The sequence below is a fragment of the Callorhinus ursinus genome, unplaced genomic scaffold (genome assembly GCF_003265705.2).
Source record: "Callorhinus ursinus isolate GAN/ISIS: 27379988/994484 unplaced genomic scaffold, GSC_fseal_2.0 scaffold15, whole genome shotgun sequence".
In the NCBI taxonomy this organism is placed as follows: domain Eukaryota; kingdom Metazoa; phylum Chordata; class Mammalia; order Carnivora; family Otariidae; genus Callorhinus; species Callorhinus ursinus.
Window position 1 is genome coordinate 38,823,931 of NW_027397077.1, and position 19,178 is coordinate 38,843,108.

The following is a 19,178-nucleotide window of genomic DNA, read 5'->3' on the forward strand; positions in this document are numbered from 1 at the left end:
CCCATAGTACAACTTTAATAAAGGTATGTCACACAATTGATCACTCTACTGGTCCACCTAGGAAATACTTACTAATAGTAGATATCAAATCTTGAAACCTTTCCTTAGGAAAGAGTGGGTTTTCCAGTCCTCGGAAATACAGTTTTAAAACACCAGCAACTGAATTGATATCTCGTTCATTTTGATCATCCACAAGGGGGTCTTCGCCTGAGAGGAAACAGAAGACAATAATTCAGCTTGGTAAGGAGGCAGAAAATGTGCAGATGACAGGAGGGATGGCCTGAGCTAGAGGAGAAGCAGATGGGACAACCTCCTTGACAGAGCAAGTTTAGAGTTCTCCCTGTAACTGATTTTGAAAATGTTCAAATCTACAGAAATATTGTAAAAATAAAATACTGAAATCACCCTTCACTCACGGCCATTAACTTACACTCCTCTTGCCATATTTGCTTTCTCTCTTTACTCATATTTATTGCTCAATGATTTGAGAGTATTTTGTAGATGTCACAAAATATAACTGCTAAATACCTCAACACGTTTCTCCTAAGAATAAGGATATTCTCCTACATAACCACATAATATCATTACACCTAAGAAAATTAACAGTTCCAAAACACCATCTCATATACAGCCCACATCCAAACATTCCCAATTGTCCTTTCATAGAATTTTTTCAAAGGCTAAGATCTAATCAACACAATTCATTTGGTTGTTATGTTTCCTTAGTCTTTTGAATGTAAAAGAGGCCCCAACATTTTTTAATCTTTACGTTTTTTATAATATTGCCTCTTCTGAGGAGTCCAGGCCACTTGCCTTATGGAATGCCTCCCACTCTGGATTTGTCTTTGTTTCCTCATGATTAGATTTAAGTTAAACATTTTTGGCAAGAATAGTACATGGGTGATGTCGTGGACACCTCATTGGATCCAGAGGCACAAAACATCAGCCTCTCTTGCTCCTGGTGATGCGAAGTTTAATCCATGGATTAAGGGGGTGACCTCCAGATCTCTGCATCGTAAAAGTCTATTTTCCCCTTTGTAATAGTAAGTGTAAAATATAAAATATTTTTGAAAAATACAGGTGATCTATATGCAAGTCATTGTGCTCAACATGTTTCACTCAATGCTTTTAACCTCCAATGATGATTTTAGCCTAAATCAATTATTATCCTGGGGTTGCAAAATGATGATTTTCTAATTCTGTCATTCCTTCTACATTTATTAGCTAGCATTCTTCCATAAAGAAGAGGTTTCCCCATGCCCCCTTACTTCTCCTATTATTATTATCAGTTATTATTTAACATCTTTGTGGGATTGTTTTTGTAATTTTTAATTTAATGTGTCATCACTATTCTTTGGGATGCTCAGATTCTCCCCAACTTTGCCAGGGACAAATGTCCTTTATAGGTGACCTTCACTGAGCATATCCTTGCTTTCTGCAACAGAAGATGTTCACGGATCACCTTATACTTTCCTTGACCCAGATCTGGAATCAAACATTTCTCTAAGACACTCTGTTTGCTTTTTATAGGGGATGGCATTTAGAGACCAAGATCTAAGTTCCAGGTGTGCTCATTGGTACAGGAGTGCTATAAAGAGCTTCTAAACCTTTTCAGTGGTTAGAGGGAGAATACATATTTTTTTTTCATGAGTTCACACAGTTATTTCTAATTCACATTTAAGATTCAACATTTTCTTTACCTTCATTTATTTTATATTTGTATTTCATTTTTCTTAGTGAAAAATCTTGGTTCTGAGTCACATTAATAATGTACTTCTGTATCTGCCTTATCCTACAGTATACACAACATAGTTTTGAAATTTTAATAGCAGTATCACCACTAACAATAAACCTACTACATCAAATTTAAGATTTCTTTGCAGGGCTTTTGTTTTCATTTGTGGGGGAAGGGGTTAGTCTTAAGAATGTATCCCACTAAAGATGTGTGGTCAGAAGACAGAAAGTACATTAGTTGTTGCCTAGTGTGGGGGGCTGGGGTAGAGGGAGTCTAGGGAGTAACTACAAATGGGTACAAGGTTTCTTTTGGGGATGATGGAAAATTTCTGAAATCGGATTATGGTAATGATTGCACAACTCTATAAATATACCAGGAACCACTGAATTGTACAATTTAAAAATGGGTGAGCTTTATGGTATCTAACTCAATAAAGCTGCTAAAAATGTATGACCAGAGCACATGTTCAAAAGTAACTCTCTGTGTGATGATCAATTTGATACACAGCTTGTTTCTATTTCTATTCAATTTTAGGGACTGATTTTTTTTTAGAAATCCTTTCTTAAAAAATTTGCAGTTTTTAAAAATATAAAGCATTTACATCGTCCAAAAGTCAAAACCAGATAAAAAGTTACATGCAGACAAGCCCTGCTCTTTTCCTTCTCCCTTCCCTACCTTACATTTAACCATTTTCATCAATTTCTGGTTTGCCCCGTTATGTTTTCTTCTCCCAAAACAAGCAAATACATATATGAGAATTTTTTATTTCCCTTCATTTTTTACACAAAATGAAAGTAGTATACAACATTGCGACATACACTTGTTTCTTTGCTTCACAGTAAATACTAGGAATCCCTCCATATCAGTTCATAGAGATTTTTCTCATTTTTCTTCTTCTTTTTTTTTTAAGTGGCTGCAAAGTACTCTATTTCATGGATCGACCATGATTTAGTCAACCAATCTCCTACAGATTGACATGTGACTTCTTTCTAATCTTTAGCTCTTACAAATATTGCCACAACAAATAATCTCGTGTGTGTGTGTTTGTATTTGTGGAAGTGCGTCTCTGGTCAGGTCTCAAAGTGGGATTGTGGGTCAAAGGGTACATTTCATTAAACAGAGCCAAATTCTCCCCCACTGGGGCCGCACCATTCTCTCCTCCTACTGGCAACATAGGAGAATGCTTTTTTCCCACAGCCCTGCCCATAGAATGCTCTCAATCTTTCAATTTTTTTCCCCCCCCACTGGACAAGGGAAAATGATATCTCAGGAGAGCAGCATTTTTCAATTTAATCCTGGGCTGCTCAGCTAAGATCCCCCCAAGTTTCCAGTGGAGGAGGTGAAAGGAAACACAGAGCAATCCAGCCCCTCCCTGAAGGTGCTGACAGATGTCTGCACAATGAGCTTTTTCTCCTCCCAGAACAGCCCACAGAATGTTCTGAGACTGGCAAGCAGTGAAGAGCAGAGCTGGAAATTCATACTTGGATCTGTTTACTCCACCTTCGTAGGAAAAGAATGCATGTCACTGCCAGGGCCTCTGCTAGCCCCAGTGTGCTTTAGTGCAAATGAGAGAGGGTGCCCCCACTTCCTTCCTGAACCAGGTCTTGTGGCTTACAGAGTATGAACCAGAGTTCAGCTCCCACCTGCCCCCTTTGACTGAGCACCCCTGCGCAGTGCTCAGCCTGAATGACTGTATGTGGTGGCCCAGACACTGATGTTCCTGAGGTCAACCTCTCAGATATCCCCACAGGAGAACAGGAGTCCTTGTGGGGAAAGAAGAGAGAAAACATAAAAAAAAAAATCACTTCCTATACTGATATAGCACTTCTCAAGTGAGAAGCACATTTGCACACATGATCTCCCTTAGTCCTCACAAGAACATTGCATGGCGCCGAGGAAGGCAGGGTTCCAACACCACCATTCTCTCGCGTCCAACAAGCAAAACAATTTGCCCACATTCACACAGTCAAAACACACACCAGCAGCTCCCAGGTCTCATAATGCCTGGGAGATAGTATTCCTTTGACCAGTGTCTGTCTGTCCACTTTACATGCCTATCTCCCTCCCTTGCTCTCTCCCTCCTTCCTTTTCCTTTAGAGTAGAATCCCAACCTTTTCTTTTTCTTTTTCAAGAAAAAAGTTTCTCTGAATGCTCAACACATAAAATAAAGCTGTCTTAGTTGAATTGGGAGGAGAGGTCTACACCTCCCTCCTAAGCCCCCTCTCGGGTCCTGTAGCACCTCTTGAGGCCCCTCTAAGGGAAAAGAAAAGTTCAAAAACTCTGGACTATACTTAGCTATTTCCCTATTATTACCACATATGACCTTTGGGGTCTCATGATTCAAAAGCACATGGATTTTTCTTCTTCATAGTACATGTCAGCTCCCCTCATCAAGCACGATCAACATATGGACTTTATATATACATACATATACTACCTATGTGTACACACACACAACCCATTTGTTCTTGCTCTTCCTCCCAGAAGGCACTCAGTCCATAAAAGGAACCATCCAAATATTCCAGAAACGAGCAGAATTCCAGAGCTCAGGATGAGCAGGATGGTTTGTGGGAATGATGGCTTCCTTGAGGAGAATTACAGCTAAAACTCTAGGCTAGTCTGAGAGAAAGCTGTGTTCACACTTGGCTGGCTACCGTCCTGGGGGCGGTGGAACTATTCCCCAGCAGCCCTGCCCACAGTGCCCTCTTAGGCAGGTCACCTGGGCACTGCCGAGGACTTGACGGCAGGGCTGTCCCCAGGGCAGAGTGTGAACACAGTGTGTGCGCACAGGCTCTCAGGAAATCTGCCGCCAGACTGTGTGCATGGCAGGAAGCTCGTGGGTGGCCTCTCACACAAGGGCAGTTAGCTCTCTGTGGCCACAGGTCCTCCCAAGCCCAATCTGTGGCTCCTCAACAGGACAAGCCCTCCCAGCGTCTCCCAGTCCCGGGACAGGATCTAGATCTCTGAAGGGCCAGCACTAGAATGTGTCAGACCCTACATGCCATGACTTCAGCCTCAGATCTAAAACCCTATCCTGACCCGCACCGGTGAGAGGGCCATGGCCTCCCCTTCCGGCCGCCCCTCCACATAAGGAGGCCCCCCTGGCAGCTCTCTCCTCGTTGCATACAAAGAGGACAGCGGCTGGGTCTGTGGGGCAAAACAGAGTTTTCCCAGGAAAACTGGCCTAAGAGACAACAGAAAAGCAGGGCTCTCTCCATGGCGGGGCTACTGATTTCCTGCCCTCTTGTGGTGTTTCTCCTTCGTTTTGCCAGACTGCAGAAAGAGCTCAAAACTTGCGTGATGAGCTTAAGGCTTACTGACAGAAAAAGAAAAAAACTGTATCATTAACATCACCACCTCAACTAAAACCCTGGCTGACTCATGTCAGAAGAAAAAGAAAGCGGGTTTAGGAATAATAAGCCAAGAATGAATTTCCTACATGTTGCAATTTTTCAGAACCTTAAAGAAAACAGATCTGTGCTCCTTTCAACAGCCTTATACAAGGAATGTGGGCAAGAACTTCACCCAAGAGAGAAGGAAGGGGGCCAAGGAAGAGAAAGACCCAAGTCTCCTTGAACAAATGGCAAAGGATAGGCACCCTGCAAGGATTGAAGGACTTATATTTTAACAAATAAAAGGAAGAAAGGAAAAATGCACAACGTGCTGGTTTAGAGAGAAAATTCAATCATAAGTTAGAGTGTGTGGGATGGAGGAGTGAGTGAGAAGAAAAATACTGAGCCTCCCCAGCCTTGGTCACCTGGCTGCCTGGGACTGGGATGCAGAGAAACGCAGCAGTGGGGGGGGGGGGGGGTGGGGCAGGGAAGCTACTAGTTTCACGAGAGGTGGGAGGTGACCCTAAGGGTCAGCTGAGTAAGGAGCCAAACCCAAGGCAGCCGGTTGGTGAACTTCAAGAAGCAGAAAAAGTAAGTGGGAAATCTGGGCACTAGCCAGCCCAGAGAAGCCAGGAATGGATTTTTCTAAAAGAGATACACCAGGAACTTTTTTTTTTTTTTTTTTTTAAGAATAAGCCACAGTTCACCATAGGCTCAGGAGGAGCAAAAAGACAAGGCTGCCGCAAGAATGAGATTCATTCTGGAATGACGGAGAGAGGGAGAAGAGCCAATTTGCATACTTCAGGCAAAGAAAAAGAAAACATTTTTGCAGCTGAGATTTGGGTCAGATGATCTCTGCCCAGTAGAGCTCTGCCTGAGGTGATCCAAGGCCTGTTCGGAACAGGCACCCAAGCCAGGGACAGAAGGCACTGACCTTAGAAAATCACATTCAAGAAGGAAAGAAAGCAGTGCTCTTGGGGCAGGGATAGGGCCGGGCTGCCTGGTACAAGAAAGTTACTTACAGAGCCTAGGGAAGCAGGGAAATTCAAGGCAGGGGCTGTTGCCAGGCTGGATGCGATTTCAGGAATTCTGTATAATGTGATGAGCCCAAGAGGATGAAACCAGCAAAGATTCCAGACCCTGGTTCTGTTCATTTACAATGACCACAGGGCAGCAGGGGTGCTAAGGAGTTGGGGGAAGTGAAGAAACAAAACTTTGGATTGGGCTGTCCAGTGTTGTCAAGAGAAGCTCAGAGAATGACGAATGACACTTCCATCAGGGAGGAAGATGGGAGATAACTCTTGCTTCCTGGCCTTTGCACATGCTGTTTCCTTGGTCTGTAATGACCTTTCCCTCCTTTTTCTGGCTCTTACTCTTTAAGCCTCAGCTTGAGGATTTCCTCCTCTAGGAAGACTTCTCTGGCTTTACTATTCCTCCCCACCCCACCCAAACTGGGCTAGGGGTTCCCATACCACCCAGGATTTACTCCATTGTCTGCTAAACTGTCTCCCTCCTAGTCATGACTGTCTTTTGTTCCGGTTGTATTCCTAGGCTCTGGTCCCTCACCTCGTGCAGTGGAGGGCCCAATAAATGCATGCTTGTTGGGAGGGCAACAAATGTATGAGCAGGACCTTGCAGCTGGGGAATTCTGGGGCTCTGTGGTTCTAAGTGCCCAAGATCCTGGAGCAGACTCCAAAACAGAAGCTCCGCAGGACATCAGGAGGCCACTGATCACCACATCCAGTCAAATCCTGCTCTCTAAACCCAGTTCAAAGCCAGAGTGCCACGGGCCACAGAGGTCTGTGCTGGGGGCTGTGGTACTGACTTCCTGGGGCTCACAGAGTGCTTCCTCCACTCTAGAGCTAGATGGCAAATGGAATTGGGGGGAACGGGGAAAGGGTAAGTTTGCTCAGGAGGCAGCCCCTCCAGAGGAAGCCAGGTAATAAGGAGGGAGAATTCCAGAGCTGGAACCGGGAGGAAGGCCTGTTCAGAGCACAGCCAACAGGGACAAACCAAATACCTTCCAAGACTATTAGGAAGATTGCGTAGAGGGAGGGATAAGAACATGCTCTGTAAATTGGGATGTGATTTATTACAGGGAAATGGGTTTGGATTAGGGTCCTCAGACAATATTTTTTTGCCAAAATACTACATAAAAAAAAAAGATAATTAGGATATTCTAAGAGCCACTCAGTGTTATCTGTATTCTTCCAACTTTTCTAAAAAAGCAGCAGCCTTTTTGCTCCACATCATAATTTCAAGTGCTTTCCTAGGCCCTCTTTCCCAGCAACTACTGTACAGTCGCTCGACAGCATTGCCCATGTGTGCTGGTAAATGTTTCACAGCTAACTCTTGAGATGGAAAAAGACAAAGAAAAGATCTTGGCATCTGCCAATTTCTGCAGTGTAAATACTCCTGCCTTGGCTGATTTCAAGCCACCAAGGGGGAAGGCACTGAATGCAGCCGGAAAGAGATGTCGATACGAGCCAGCCCCAGCACATTGCTGGCTCTAAGACACACATCAACACCCATCCTGGCTTCCTATGGACACAAGCTTGAGACAGTGACTCTGCACCTACCTCTCTCAAAGGAATTTTTTATGTCATTGACTTCGACCTGAGATCCTGGTACTCGGAAGATCCCTTGCTGCTGGAGTCCTAAAAGAAACAAACAGAAAATGCCATGATGCCTTGAGCTCATCAGACTGCTGGGGACATTGATGATTCTCCCCATTGCTTGTCTCCTTCTCCCACCACTCTTTACGAGAGTCGTTCCCAATAAAGATCTCCCGGCAGAAGCCCAAACGTAGCCTTTGCAATGGACTTCAGCTGGCCAAAATACTCTGCACCATCCTGTTTCATGTGTCTGTGATCTCTTGTTGGGGTCTGAAGGAAAAGGCCATAAATTAAGGTTGATATCCACACGGGACCAGTGAATAACAACTTCCAATGTAGCCAAGGTGCACTTTGCCTACCAAGTCTGCCAGGAACACTGGCACCAAGGAGCTTGGCCTGAGTTTACAAATGCCATTTCAGTGTAACAGCCACAGAGATTTTGAACAAGAATGATCAATATCATTCATTCGACCATTTCCACCCCCTCCCTATACAGACACCTTCTTCTTTCCAGGAAAGCTCAAGTCTAGAGTACATGCTGGCCTGGGATCAAGGAGCTTGGGGGACATCAAGTTATTATAGAAAAATAATCTTTTTTAAATATGCTTCTACAAGGCCATAACAAGGAGGATACCCCGATAGCTGACATAACAGTAACAACACAGGATCAGAACCTATAGGGCTGAACAGTAACCTATGGAACTGAAGGAATTAAAGGGCCTCTCTCATCTTGAATGGGAATTCACGGGGTGACTGTGATCTCCCTCATGTTCCGTTTTTCTATATAAAACAACTCTCCACATTATAATTTAGGAAAGTGTTTACCTCTAAAAGGCAGGCTTTAGCCCAAGTTTGGTTTGTACATAGTATGTGCTCAATAAAGGTGTGTTTGTATCTTTCCTTAACCAATATTGAATCTCTACCACCTGTGTCTTTTATCCCACCCTCCTGGCATATTCCCATTCAGTCGTACTTGCTTCCTTCCCATATTAGACCTTTACACTTGCCACGCAGGGCTGGCTTCTTCTACTCCAAGATCACCCCCTCAGAGACGTCTCTCCTTACCACCTTAGCCAAAACAGCCCTGCCACCCTCTGGCCATTCTCTACCCCCTTTTAATTAGTTTCTTGGCATTACCACTACCTGAAATTATATTATTTCTTTATCTGCTTATTTCCTTGCCCTTCTAATTGGTAACGTAAGTTACCGAGGGCCGGCACCTTACCTGTCTTATTCAGGCCTGTATTCCCATTGTCAGAACAGTGCCTGCTATGCACTCTGAAAATAAATTTTTGGAGGAGTGAATGAATGAATAGAGGGAAGCACAAGGGAAGTGTTGGGGACACCACGGTTAGCACATCCCAGACGCTACATTTCCTTTCTGGAGCTGACTAGAGCCAGTTAACTGCCCAATTGCCCAGCTACCTTCAGTGCTCAAAAGACAGACCTCTGAGGTTGGGTGGAGGCACGAGGGAACTGAAGTGCTTCTCCTATCCATGCCCTCCCTGATCATCAGTCTTCCTAGTTCCTGGGTCTTCTCACCACCACCTTCGTCCCCAGACATACAAGGCTCAAGAGAGCACTCAGCACGGCAGCTGTGCCAAGGAGCATTTTCTCTCTGGGAAGGAGGGCAGTGACAGGACATCTTCCAAGATGAATTAAAATCTGATTTCCTATGAGAACAGCCCAGCCCCTGTTCTGGAGAGAGCTGAAAACACTGTCCCAAGATTGAGCTTACCGTATAAATTGATGTACCGGATGCAGCTCTCGACTACAAGCGGTATAGCTTGTCCTGAATCCTTAAGAAAAAAAATCGTGAGTTGTACTGGGCTTGGCAACCACCACAGGGAAAAAGACATTGCAAACATAGGTTATACACTCAAGCCAGAATATTAGTACCATCGGATTAGTAGGAAAATAAGCAAGGAACTGCTAATCCTAAAGTCTCCACAAACAGTTAAACAGAAAATCTTCAGTTATGTGCAGAGAAAGGCATAGCTATGGTAACTTTAAAGAAATGCTCTGTCTTCTCACTTAGCTGGGAAGAAGTCAGGGCTCAAAGGCTTGGCAGGTGCACCTGGGAAGGGGAGGGAGCCCGCTGCTCGGAGAGGGCTGGAGTTCACTCTTGGAGAGTGCTCTGCCTTCCCCTCCACTTTGCCCCACTCAACCCTATCCTCCCAGGGCTCAAGGACAAAAGGGGAGGATCAAGGCCTCCTTCTAGCACTGCAGTACCTGACGCTTGACGTAAGAACACACTACGGGAAGCAAGGATGGCCCCAAGGGTCCTATTGAGCTCTGAGAAAGGAAGGCCAGGTCTAATGAGGTTACAACCTAAACATCCAGGCAGATACTTTGTTTGACAATAAACGTGTTATAAGGAAAACTTCTAGAAACAGCTAATGTCAGCCATTGACCACTGAGTGGCCAACCTTAGTCAAAAAGGCTGAATAAGATGCAGTTCTAAACATACGCATGGCAGGGGGTGTGAATGAATTTTCAATTACATCTTCCTAGATGGGCCCACAGCCACAAAGAGCTAGGCGAGGGCTAGTTTTGTCTTGGATTCCATGACTAGTTGATCTATTATTCTGAATCACTTAAAGAGCACAAAATCTTTTTTTAAACTTTCATTAAAATGGGCCAAACGAAATTACTAACCTCCTCAGATGAGGAAACAACAAGGCACACGTAATATGTTCTTGTAAAGAGACAGAAAAAGCCACGAATTTCGATGCCTTTGTGGTTCCTCCACACCCCACCTGTGAATCCTCTCCTTGGTTAACGATAGTCAGGGAGAGGGGGATAAAATGGACCCTGTGGCAATAGGCAAGGTGGGCCCTGCTCTAGAAGTCAGTACTAAAGACAGGTTCCATCCAGTGGAATGGGGCTAACGGACCTTTCTAGTAAATACCTGGTTCCTGGTTCGAGCATTTCTTCTTCCTCTGATAACAAAAAATAAACAGGCAGCAGAGCAGGAGAAAAAGAAAAGATTACGCAGGAGTAAGATCAGTTAGAGTAAGCAGATCCTTCAGAGTCCGTGAACGCGGAAATGCAATGGCAGCCAGCAACGGTCCTAGGGAGACTGCCAACCAGCCTGCTGGTGGGGAGGGCCGCCCCTGTGCCTCTGGGCCTCGTAGGAGCTCTGCACCCTGCCCCTGGTCAGCCTGCCGGTGTGCCTGCCTCGGACACCTGGTGGCAAAGGGACCTCTATCAGTCCTTGTCAAGCACAGGGCCGGTGTGTGCTGAGCCCCTTTCTCGTCCCACATTTAGCTTCTCCTCAACACAGGGGCTGTTCACTCACCAACGGGCAAGGGCCCACCTAAGACACCTTAAGGTTAGCCCAGCCGCCCACAAGAAGGAGGGACAAACAACTTCAGGCATCTACTCTAACACTATCCCTGCAAGTCAATTCAGGAAACCTCATTCTTAGTAAAAAGCTAATTTCACCAAGATTGTGTTTATTAGGTGCCCTCTGGCTACAACCTGACAGGATTCCACCCGATTCCAAATTCAAACAGCTTCCCATGCTTTCCTACCAAACACCCTGGGTAGCTTTTCCTGGGTATCCACTGGCTTTGCTCTCCTCCCTGCTCCCTGACCCTCACACTGGTACTGAAAATACCGCAGGGAACCCCAAGGTTGAGCAAGGCCTGGGGGAGGGAGGGCAGTGGGGGGGGTCAAAACACTTTTATGATCTTGCAGGTAGGACTGGAGCCTTTGCTTTCACAAAAGCCACCGTAGTCATCCATTTTCAGGGGAGCCCCGTGTGCCCTTTCTTCCATGTCTGCAGCAGGTCAGGCTCTGGGCTGGGAGCTATGTCTCAACCAGGCTCCTTGAGAGGACAGTGGAGGCACTAGAAGGCACGCCTCCTAGCTGGTGTCATCTGTCCGGTCCCCAGCATCTCCACAAGTGGAATTATATGTTGGCTAAACCTACCTGAATCCTAGAACTGAGCCAACAGCCTGTCAGATGGGACTCTATGAGCAATCTCCTAAAAGCTCGTGACCACAGTAACGGCTAGCATTTCCATGGTGCTTACTCTGGGCCAGGAGTGCTCTAGAAACACGGCACAGATTAGCTCATTTGAACTCGTCACACACTCATGAGGTAGGTAATCAATATTCTCATTTTATAGAAACAGGGTGGGGACTCTCCCTCCCAAAATTTATAATACAATTGAAATGGGCTTCAAAATTTATAAGAAAAAATGGATTTCCTTCTGAGGGGAAAAAAAAAGGAAGGATTTTGAAAAGGGCCAATTCCAACGATCCTAGAAATCTATCAATGTAACTGTCATTCTTAACTTGGGGATGCTGCCTTGTCCCACTACACCCTCATCATCACGGAGTCCGAGCGATGTCATTTTACTGAAGAACCTTTCACAGGTTTGGCATTTCAAGCTGGGCATTCTCCGTTCGTGCAGAGTTTTCTTCCAGATAGCACGTGAATCATAAGAGAAAATTAAATTCCATTCACAAAGGTTGAAGGGTTGAATATATTATAACGGCCTTTTCCTTCTCTGAAAGCTAATCGTCCTTGAGGGCGAGCCCCTGCTGCATGAAGAGTTTTTCTCTGCGCTGCGTGCTTAGAGCAGGCGTGCGGAAGTTTGTTAACTGCCCTGACAGCACGTGGTATAAGTACAGTGTGACTATAAAGAAATGCAGTCGTGTTGAATAAATATACCTTTTTTTTTTTTTTGTCAAATGAGTGTGTTTATTCTTTCAACTAGTCCCCCAAGGACTTATTCCAACCACATGACCCATGCTAAGCGGCTTTCCAGAGCCAGTCAGCCAGCCCCACTGTAGCCTATGCCTCTTGCCATTTTGTACCATCAGAGGTGTTGCAAAGCTGAACTGAATGACGCTTTTCCTTCCAATGGCAAGGGTGTCCATTCTAATACGAAGTTTTGGCACCACCCACCAGGGCCATGCTACAGGCTCTAAGGAAGACTGACCAATGGGACCAATGACGACGTATTCAGAATAAGAATGTGGCTTCCCAAGGTGACTACCTCCTCCAAGGGGCAAACATGCAGTTGAGTTCTGATGTGTTTATCACGAGGAATAAAGTCAGATTGTCTGACAGTCACACATTTTATGTAGGAGCTATTTAAAAAAAAACTATTTCATTAAACAGAACACCTAATTTTCAAGTCCTGTCATCTAAGAGTCAGTTCCTTCCACGTGCCCAGACTGATCATCCGCTTCCAAAGAGCTGAGCAAATCCGGGAAGTCGTGCCTGTCTCAGAGCCTTCATTCATTGTGTTCCTCTCCTTTCAGGGACTCCTGTCCCGCTCCTCTCCACTTTGTCCCTACCCACCCGCCAGAAGCCTCCTGTGCTCTGGGGCTCATGGCTCTTCATGTTCTGCGCTCTCACAGCACTTGCTTCCATGTGGTCATTCACAGACTACTCATCCTGAATAGCCTATTCTTTCAGTTTTCTGTGCTAAAAACCTCCTGAGCGGCACTATACGCTCCCTGAGGGCAGAGAGAATAGCTAGCGTATCCTCCTGGCTATGGAGAGTGGCTTTTCCGAGGGCAAGGGTGAATGAGATGAAGTCTTGGTGGAGACAGGAGGGAAGACAAAGAAAGAAGGACCCTTGACACAGCTGCATTTTCCCATGATCTACTGGATGGCAAACTGCTCTCTCAGGGTCCCCTCCAAACAGTACCTCTTTCCTGATGCACCCGGGGCACTCCTTCTTTTGGGATCCTCCATGCCTCACTCCTCTGAGGTAGCCTAAAGCAGCCCTTGCTGCTCCCCACCCCTGGGCAGTCCCAACTGGGGCCCTACTGTTCCTCCGTCCCCTTTCCCTACTGTCCCTTCCCCAGAACCAAGCCCACAGGCAGAGACAGCTGGGACCCAGGCTGCTGGCCCTGCCTACCCAGTCCCATGCCTGCCCGCCCCCCAAACCCCATCCTGCAAATCCCGTGAACAGCGTGTCAGGACGGAGGACAGAGTACCTGAGCAGGGGCAGCCTCCACTGCTCCAAAATCGCCAACAAAGCCCAAGAGCATTTACATTTCTCCTGATTGACACCAGTCTTCTTTTCTGCAAAAAGTGTCTTCACTGGATAATGGAGGGCTCTCGAATAACTGGCAGGGACCTTTCCCCCCTGCTCCCTCTAACTCATGTTCCTCAAGCATCTCCCCTACCTGCTGCCCTTTTCAACTCTCTGGCCAGCTTCAGCTGCCTTGAGCTACTCATTCTATCTGGGATGCCTTGATTCTGTGCCCTTTGCCTCCAGGAGGCAAGAAAAAGAAACTCGCTGGGCTGAAACACTTCATTTTTAATTCAGGATGTACAGGGTTCACGTGGAATTCTAAAGGGACTACCTCAAGAAGCAAAACAAGGTGGGAGAGTTTTCTCTTAAAAATTATATGTGTTTTCTTTGTTGGTATATTCTCAACCAAAAAAAAAAAAAATTACTTGTATAAAAACCCACTGTTACCCGCAGGAATTTTCTTTGTGTTGCTTCCAACCAACACTTCTTGGGAGGCGTGGATGCAAAGCGGGGTAAGGTGGTTTCTTGAACTGTCCCTGGGGCTAGCTAGGACCGCAGTTCCTGAAGCAAGAGAATACGGCTGGCAGGGACCACAGCGCTGGCCTTTCAACCCCACTTGGGCTTCATGGGCTTCATCAGGATCTCATCCCTCCCCTGGGGCTGAGGATCACCGGAAAACACTTAGGATCAACTGGTCAGAGAAAAAAGCAGCTCTGCTTTGAAGCCCTGACTAAAGGTTAAGAGTAGGCTGCGTGAGGAACTATGTTGCCCCAGGCCTGGTCCAGGGCAGGACTGAAAGTTCTGGTTGGTCAGGGCAGGGCTGTGGGCCAAAGGGAGGAGGTAGAGAAAGGCTGCCATTACATTGGGTGCATTCGCGGACTCCGTGGCTCCCCAGCAAGTACCTTAATAAACGCTTCCATACAGCCGTTAAATAGTTTATGGCTACACACTGAGAGAGGCCTAGGTCTCCTCATTTTCTGTGGTTTAGGGGGAAGACAGGGGGGCCTAGGGAAAACGGAACAAAAGAAATCAAGAAAGCAACCAATGCAAACATACAACTGGGAAAGACGCTCTTAAAACCCATGACTGGAGGAAAACACAAAATGCAAATGGAAACCCCTGAACCCCCAGCACATTGGTGTCCAATGCTCCATCTGAAGGCCTTTGGATGTTTAAGGGGAATCTTAATTTACCCACAATGTCAGGCAGGAGCAACGCTCGTATAACACAAATGCATTCTAGATCACAGGGGGGAAATAGTATGTATCCAGTAAACCACTGCAACTCCAATCAGAGGCTGTCATCCCGCAAAGCTGACCAGATGGAGGAGGAGCCAGGGGAGAGAGATGTAATCTGCAGCCTGAGAAAGCAAGAGACTTTCAATGATGATTGGAAGGGTTAATTCTCATTACTTTGGCTTAAATTCATAACCAAGTCTCAACTCCCAATGTACCAGGGCACTGATCTTTCTAATGCCTCTTGGCATTTCAAATGCACTTGACTAATCTTTATTGCATTGATCTAAGAGCCAGGCAATTATTATTCTCATTTTAGAGATGAAGGTAACTGATGCCTGGAGGGAGCCTACAGCTCTTTTGGGGTCCCCGGGTAACCCGGGGTGATGATTACACCCTGTGCTTTAGTCAAATACACTTTTGAATAAAGCACTTTCAAATCCATTATCACACTTAACGTCAGTTCAACCCTGTACGGACAGCCCCATTTTACAGAGGCAGAAACTGAGGCCTAAAGAGGTGAACTGGCAGAGCCAGGCCCCAAACTCAGGCCTCGTTGGCTCCAACGCCAAGATTTTTCCCACCAGGCCAGTGATGGAGTCTTAGGGGACTGTTCATTTCCAGCCAAGGACTCATTTCATCCCATTAACCCTTGCCAGCAGAGGACCTGTTGGGTCAGGTTGAAAGTGTCTTGCTTTACTTTAGGATCTCCATTCCCTGTGCTCCACTGTTGGCTCCAGGGAGGGGAAACCATACCACAGTTCACCAGGAACAGTGAAACAGCCACAAACACTGGACCAGTTTCCAGAGTTGCTCACCATGCATATACCTGTGTTGGCTTATTTGCTCATCTTTCGCCACCCAAGGTTGGCCTGACTCAAGGCTGCTAGCCTTCCAGGGCAAAGGGCTTTCTGGGTTAGGAGGAGGGCCCCTAACCGAGAATGGCAATTCATTTTCAAATGGCTTGGTTCACAATTTGGGAGCAACAAAGTGGGGACCCAGCCTGGTACACATAATGTCCACACATGACGAGCAAAGACCTGGTCTCCCAAGTCTTAACTGATTTCTGTGAATGGGCAAGAAATCGTATGGATTGTGGAGCCAATCGAGGTGAAAGAGATTCACACCGCCTCTGCTCACTGGCCTTGTTGTGCCTGTCCCCCTCAGCGGCCTGGCCATCTAGGGAAATCTCAGGAGCTTCTCCTACATGTTTGAGTATTGAGCAAATGCTGCTGGCTCCAGGACATGCATGGGCAAAGACACAGCTGAATCCAAATATCATGCCACCCAAACACTGGAACCAAAATAACAGCACAGACCAAAATTTTAAAAAGAAACAACAGGCAAGACTATTTTGAGCCCATCTTGGATCTCTGTCAATTTGGTTAGCTAAGTCCATGTCATTTCTTTTCATCAGTTACCAATTTTTTGAGGATGTGGGTACGTGGGGGTGGTACTTCTTACAACTGATCTACTTTTGAGTTTCCAAATGCCAAAAGAGAGTGTAAAAAAAAAAAAAATGTGACACGAGGCCACAGGTTTTAAATCTTGGGATTAGGAATAACTTGAGGATAGCAACTGCGCCACCTTGTTCCCCTAGTGTTTGGGGTTTCTATTTGTGAGCGTTCTCAAGATGGTTTCCTTATCTCACACTCCATGATACCCTCACAACTACCCTGTGAGGTAGGGAAGACTGATTAAATCCACTTTAAACATAAGGCAAATGAGCCCATGAGAGATTAAGAAACTTTCCAAGAGTCACATAAAATAATATGTGATTGAAGCTGAGAACTGAATTCAGTTCTTCCTCCTCCAGATTCTGGTGTGAGTGGGAAATTTGGGAAGTTGATTTTATCACAGAACACCCAGCAGTTGCTCTGAGTTATCTCTTAAACTCCCATGGCCAGCAAAAGTAGAGATTCTTAGTGCAGGGGCTGGACACCCAGCTGGAGAGTTTTCTTAAAATAAGTCTTAAGGAGGTTTTTTTTTCTTTAAGTTTACAAAATGGAATGAAGGGGAAAAAGGATACTTTCCCCATTTCTCCTGCCCAATCCAGAAGGCAAAGGACTGCTCAAATCACACTGGGATTTCTTTCTTTGTGTGGTGTTTCTGGGCACCGACCGGAAATCTCTGACAAGGAAACGTAGCTATCCCAACTTTGCATGACATCAAATCGATTTTGACTTACTGAAGTGCTGGGTGGGGCACAAAGTGGGGAGCAGGGGGGCAGCTCAGCCAAGGAAAGTGGGGCAGCCTAAGCCTTCCATCTCTTCTGCTGCTCAGTTGCAGAGCAAAAAGGAAAGAAAGAGAGAGGCAGGGAAAACAGGAACAGAGAAAGCCACGGAGAGGAAGAGAGAGAAACCAGAGACCAATGTCCCCTTTCTGTCTTTCGACCAAGACGAAAATTAACATACATTGACAACATAGGAATTGGCCTCAAAATTCTTTTGTGACCAAAAGAATGGTGACTAAAACGTTCCCTAGATAACCCCATAGATGTGGGTGTTAACATCCAAAATGGTGGCAATACTGTAGTTCAGTGGCAGTCAGGCCCTTGGAAGCTGCGCGTGGGTATGCGTCAGGTCACACCCCTTTAGACAAGAACGCTCACATGCTTTCATCGCTAATCCCGACCATAGGGACAAGCCAACCTGGGTTAGGGAAGCCAGTCTGTAGTTAGAATAATCACAATCAAACCTTACGTTTGCATCTCGCTGTCCCATTTATCACGCACTTTCCAAGTGGATTATTGCATCTGGACCATCTAGTTACAGGGTTATGAATTGGGATTATTCTAAGATCAGGTTCTTAAGTGTGAGAAAAAATGTACCACGTTGCAGCCCATATGCAAAAATTGGTCTACACAGGCCAGCAGCAACTTGGCTGAGGGGACCTGCTCAACGGATCATCCAAAATGACACTAACATTGGGCAGGAAACCATGGAAGATACAGAGAGCCATAGCATAGAAACATCTCACCCAGGGGCCTTTAGGATTAAATTAAAAACCACCTCAAGTTGGCAGCGCATTGCACACAAATTTTAAATGATTTTTGGAAGTAAGGGGAAGTGTTTAGTTTACTAACAAAGTTGCCTCCGACCTTGGCCAAGGGCCAGAGTACAGATGGCTGGGTTTGCAGTTTAGTGTAGTATGTCTAAGTGGGAGGTCTGTAGTTGCAGCTTGCATTTCCCAGGCCCTAGGTCAAAGAGGGTATGGAAGACTACATCTCAGATGGCTTTATTTAAAATTAAAAACAACAACAACAACAAAACCCTCAACTTTTCTCTGAGGTAGACCCTGGGACCTAGCCAAGGATTTGATTACAGATCTCTCCTGCAATCTGCTGGAACCATCTTCCTTTGCATGAGTTCTAGGAATTAGGAGGACGTGAGGGATGGCTCAATTCGTCCCCCATCTGTTTTCCTATTTGCAGACTTTGGTGTAAAATGCGGCTTCTGTTGTTTGGGGACTACGACAACACCCTCTTGCCAGAAAAACTAACTAACTAACTAACTAAATAAGGAGTTTGTTTCTGGAAAGTTCTTAGAAAGTGACCCTGCACATCTGCTGACCCTCTGCTGGAAGGTCCTCGCCTGGCATTATGAATCATCCTGATATTCCCAAACTGCCGGGGCCCAGAGGAACAGCTGCACAGCTAAGCTTCTGGAAAGCCCTCTGTCTCCCCCATCCTGGGCCCAGCAAAGTGAAAACCTCAGAGCTTTCCAAGCCTCTTCCCAGCCAACTCTCTTCCAGATGAACAGGAGGGAGTTGAGGGTTCATCTTTCCTCTCGCCAAGTAGAACAGTTTTCCAGGATTCTGGGCCACTGGCTCAATTCGTGTTAGGCAGTGGTATAACTATTTGCTGGGAACTCGAAAGGAAAGAGATGGGTTCTAAGGAACAACTCGGGCAGCAACAGGGCTGCTTGGGGATCTAAACACTCTGAAAGTAGAGGAAAGGTCCAGTTCGCTGAAAGTCAACCCCTCAGCTACCAGCTGCTGAGTGGAAAGTGTTCACTGGCTCTGGTCTGCTCAGGAAAAAGCGCAAAGGGTAATGTTGAGCAAGCTGGAGAGAAAGCAGAAGTTGCCCATTTGTTACTTTCCCAGCAAGGGACTCCCCCATCAGTCCATCCACGTGCCCAGGAGGTCTGAAGCCAGGCTGCGGGCAGTAGGGGCATCTGGGCACGCTTATGTGGCTATGCGCATGCATATGCCCAGATGTGTGCCATACGAGCCAAATCCAAAGCCCTGGCAAATGGG

The 19,178-nt window shown here is 46.0% G+C and overlaps 1 protein-coding gene across 7 annotated transcripts in view; it reads right to left on the reverse strand.

Annotated features, from left to right (window-relative positions):
* The window catches only part of SRGAP3 (SLIT-ROBO Rho GTPase activating protein 3), a 238,976-nt gene that overhangs the window by 27,947 nt on the left and 191,851 nt on the right, over window positions 1–19,178 (reverse strand). For 3 of the 7 annotated variants that reach the window (XM_073901591.1, XM_073901593.1, XM_073901594.1), the window contains 5 exons: window positions 17,110–17,196; window positions 10,594–10,624; window positions 9,421–9,481; window positions 7,647–7,724; window positions 73–207 (listed from right to left, as the gene is read on the reverse strand). In XM_073901591.1, the coding sequence (XP_073757692.1) occupies window positions 73–207; window positions 7,647–7,724; window positions 9,421–9,481; window positions 10,594–10,624; window positions 17,110–17,196 (392 nt within the window). Of the gene's footprint in view, window positions 1–72; window positions 208–7,646; window positions 7,725–9,420; window positions 9,482–10,593; window positions 10,625–14,588; window positions 14,692–17,109; window positions 17,197–17,243; window positions 18,985–19,178 lie in introns of those variants that run through there. The other 4 variants (XM_073901592.1, XM_025885417.2, XR_012380949.1 and 1 more) reach the window with 4 other exon arrangements.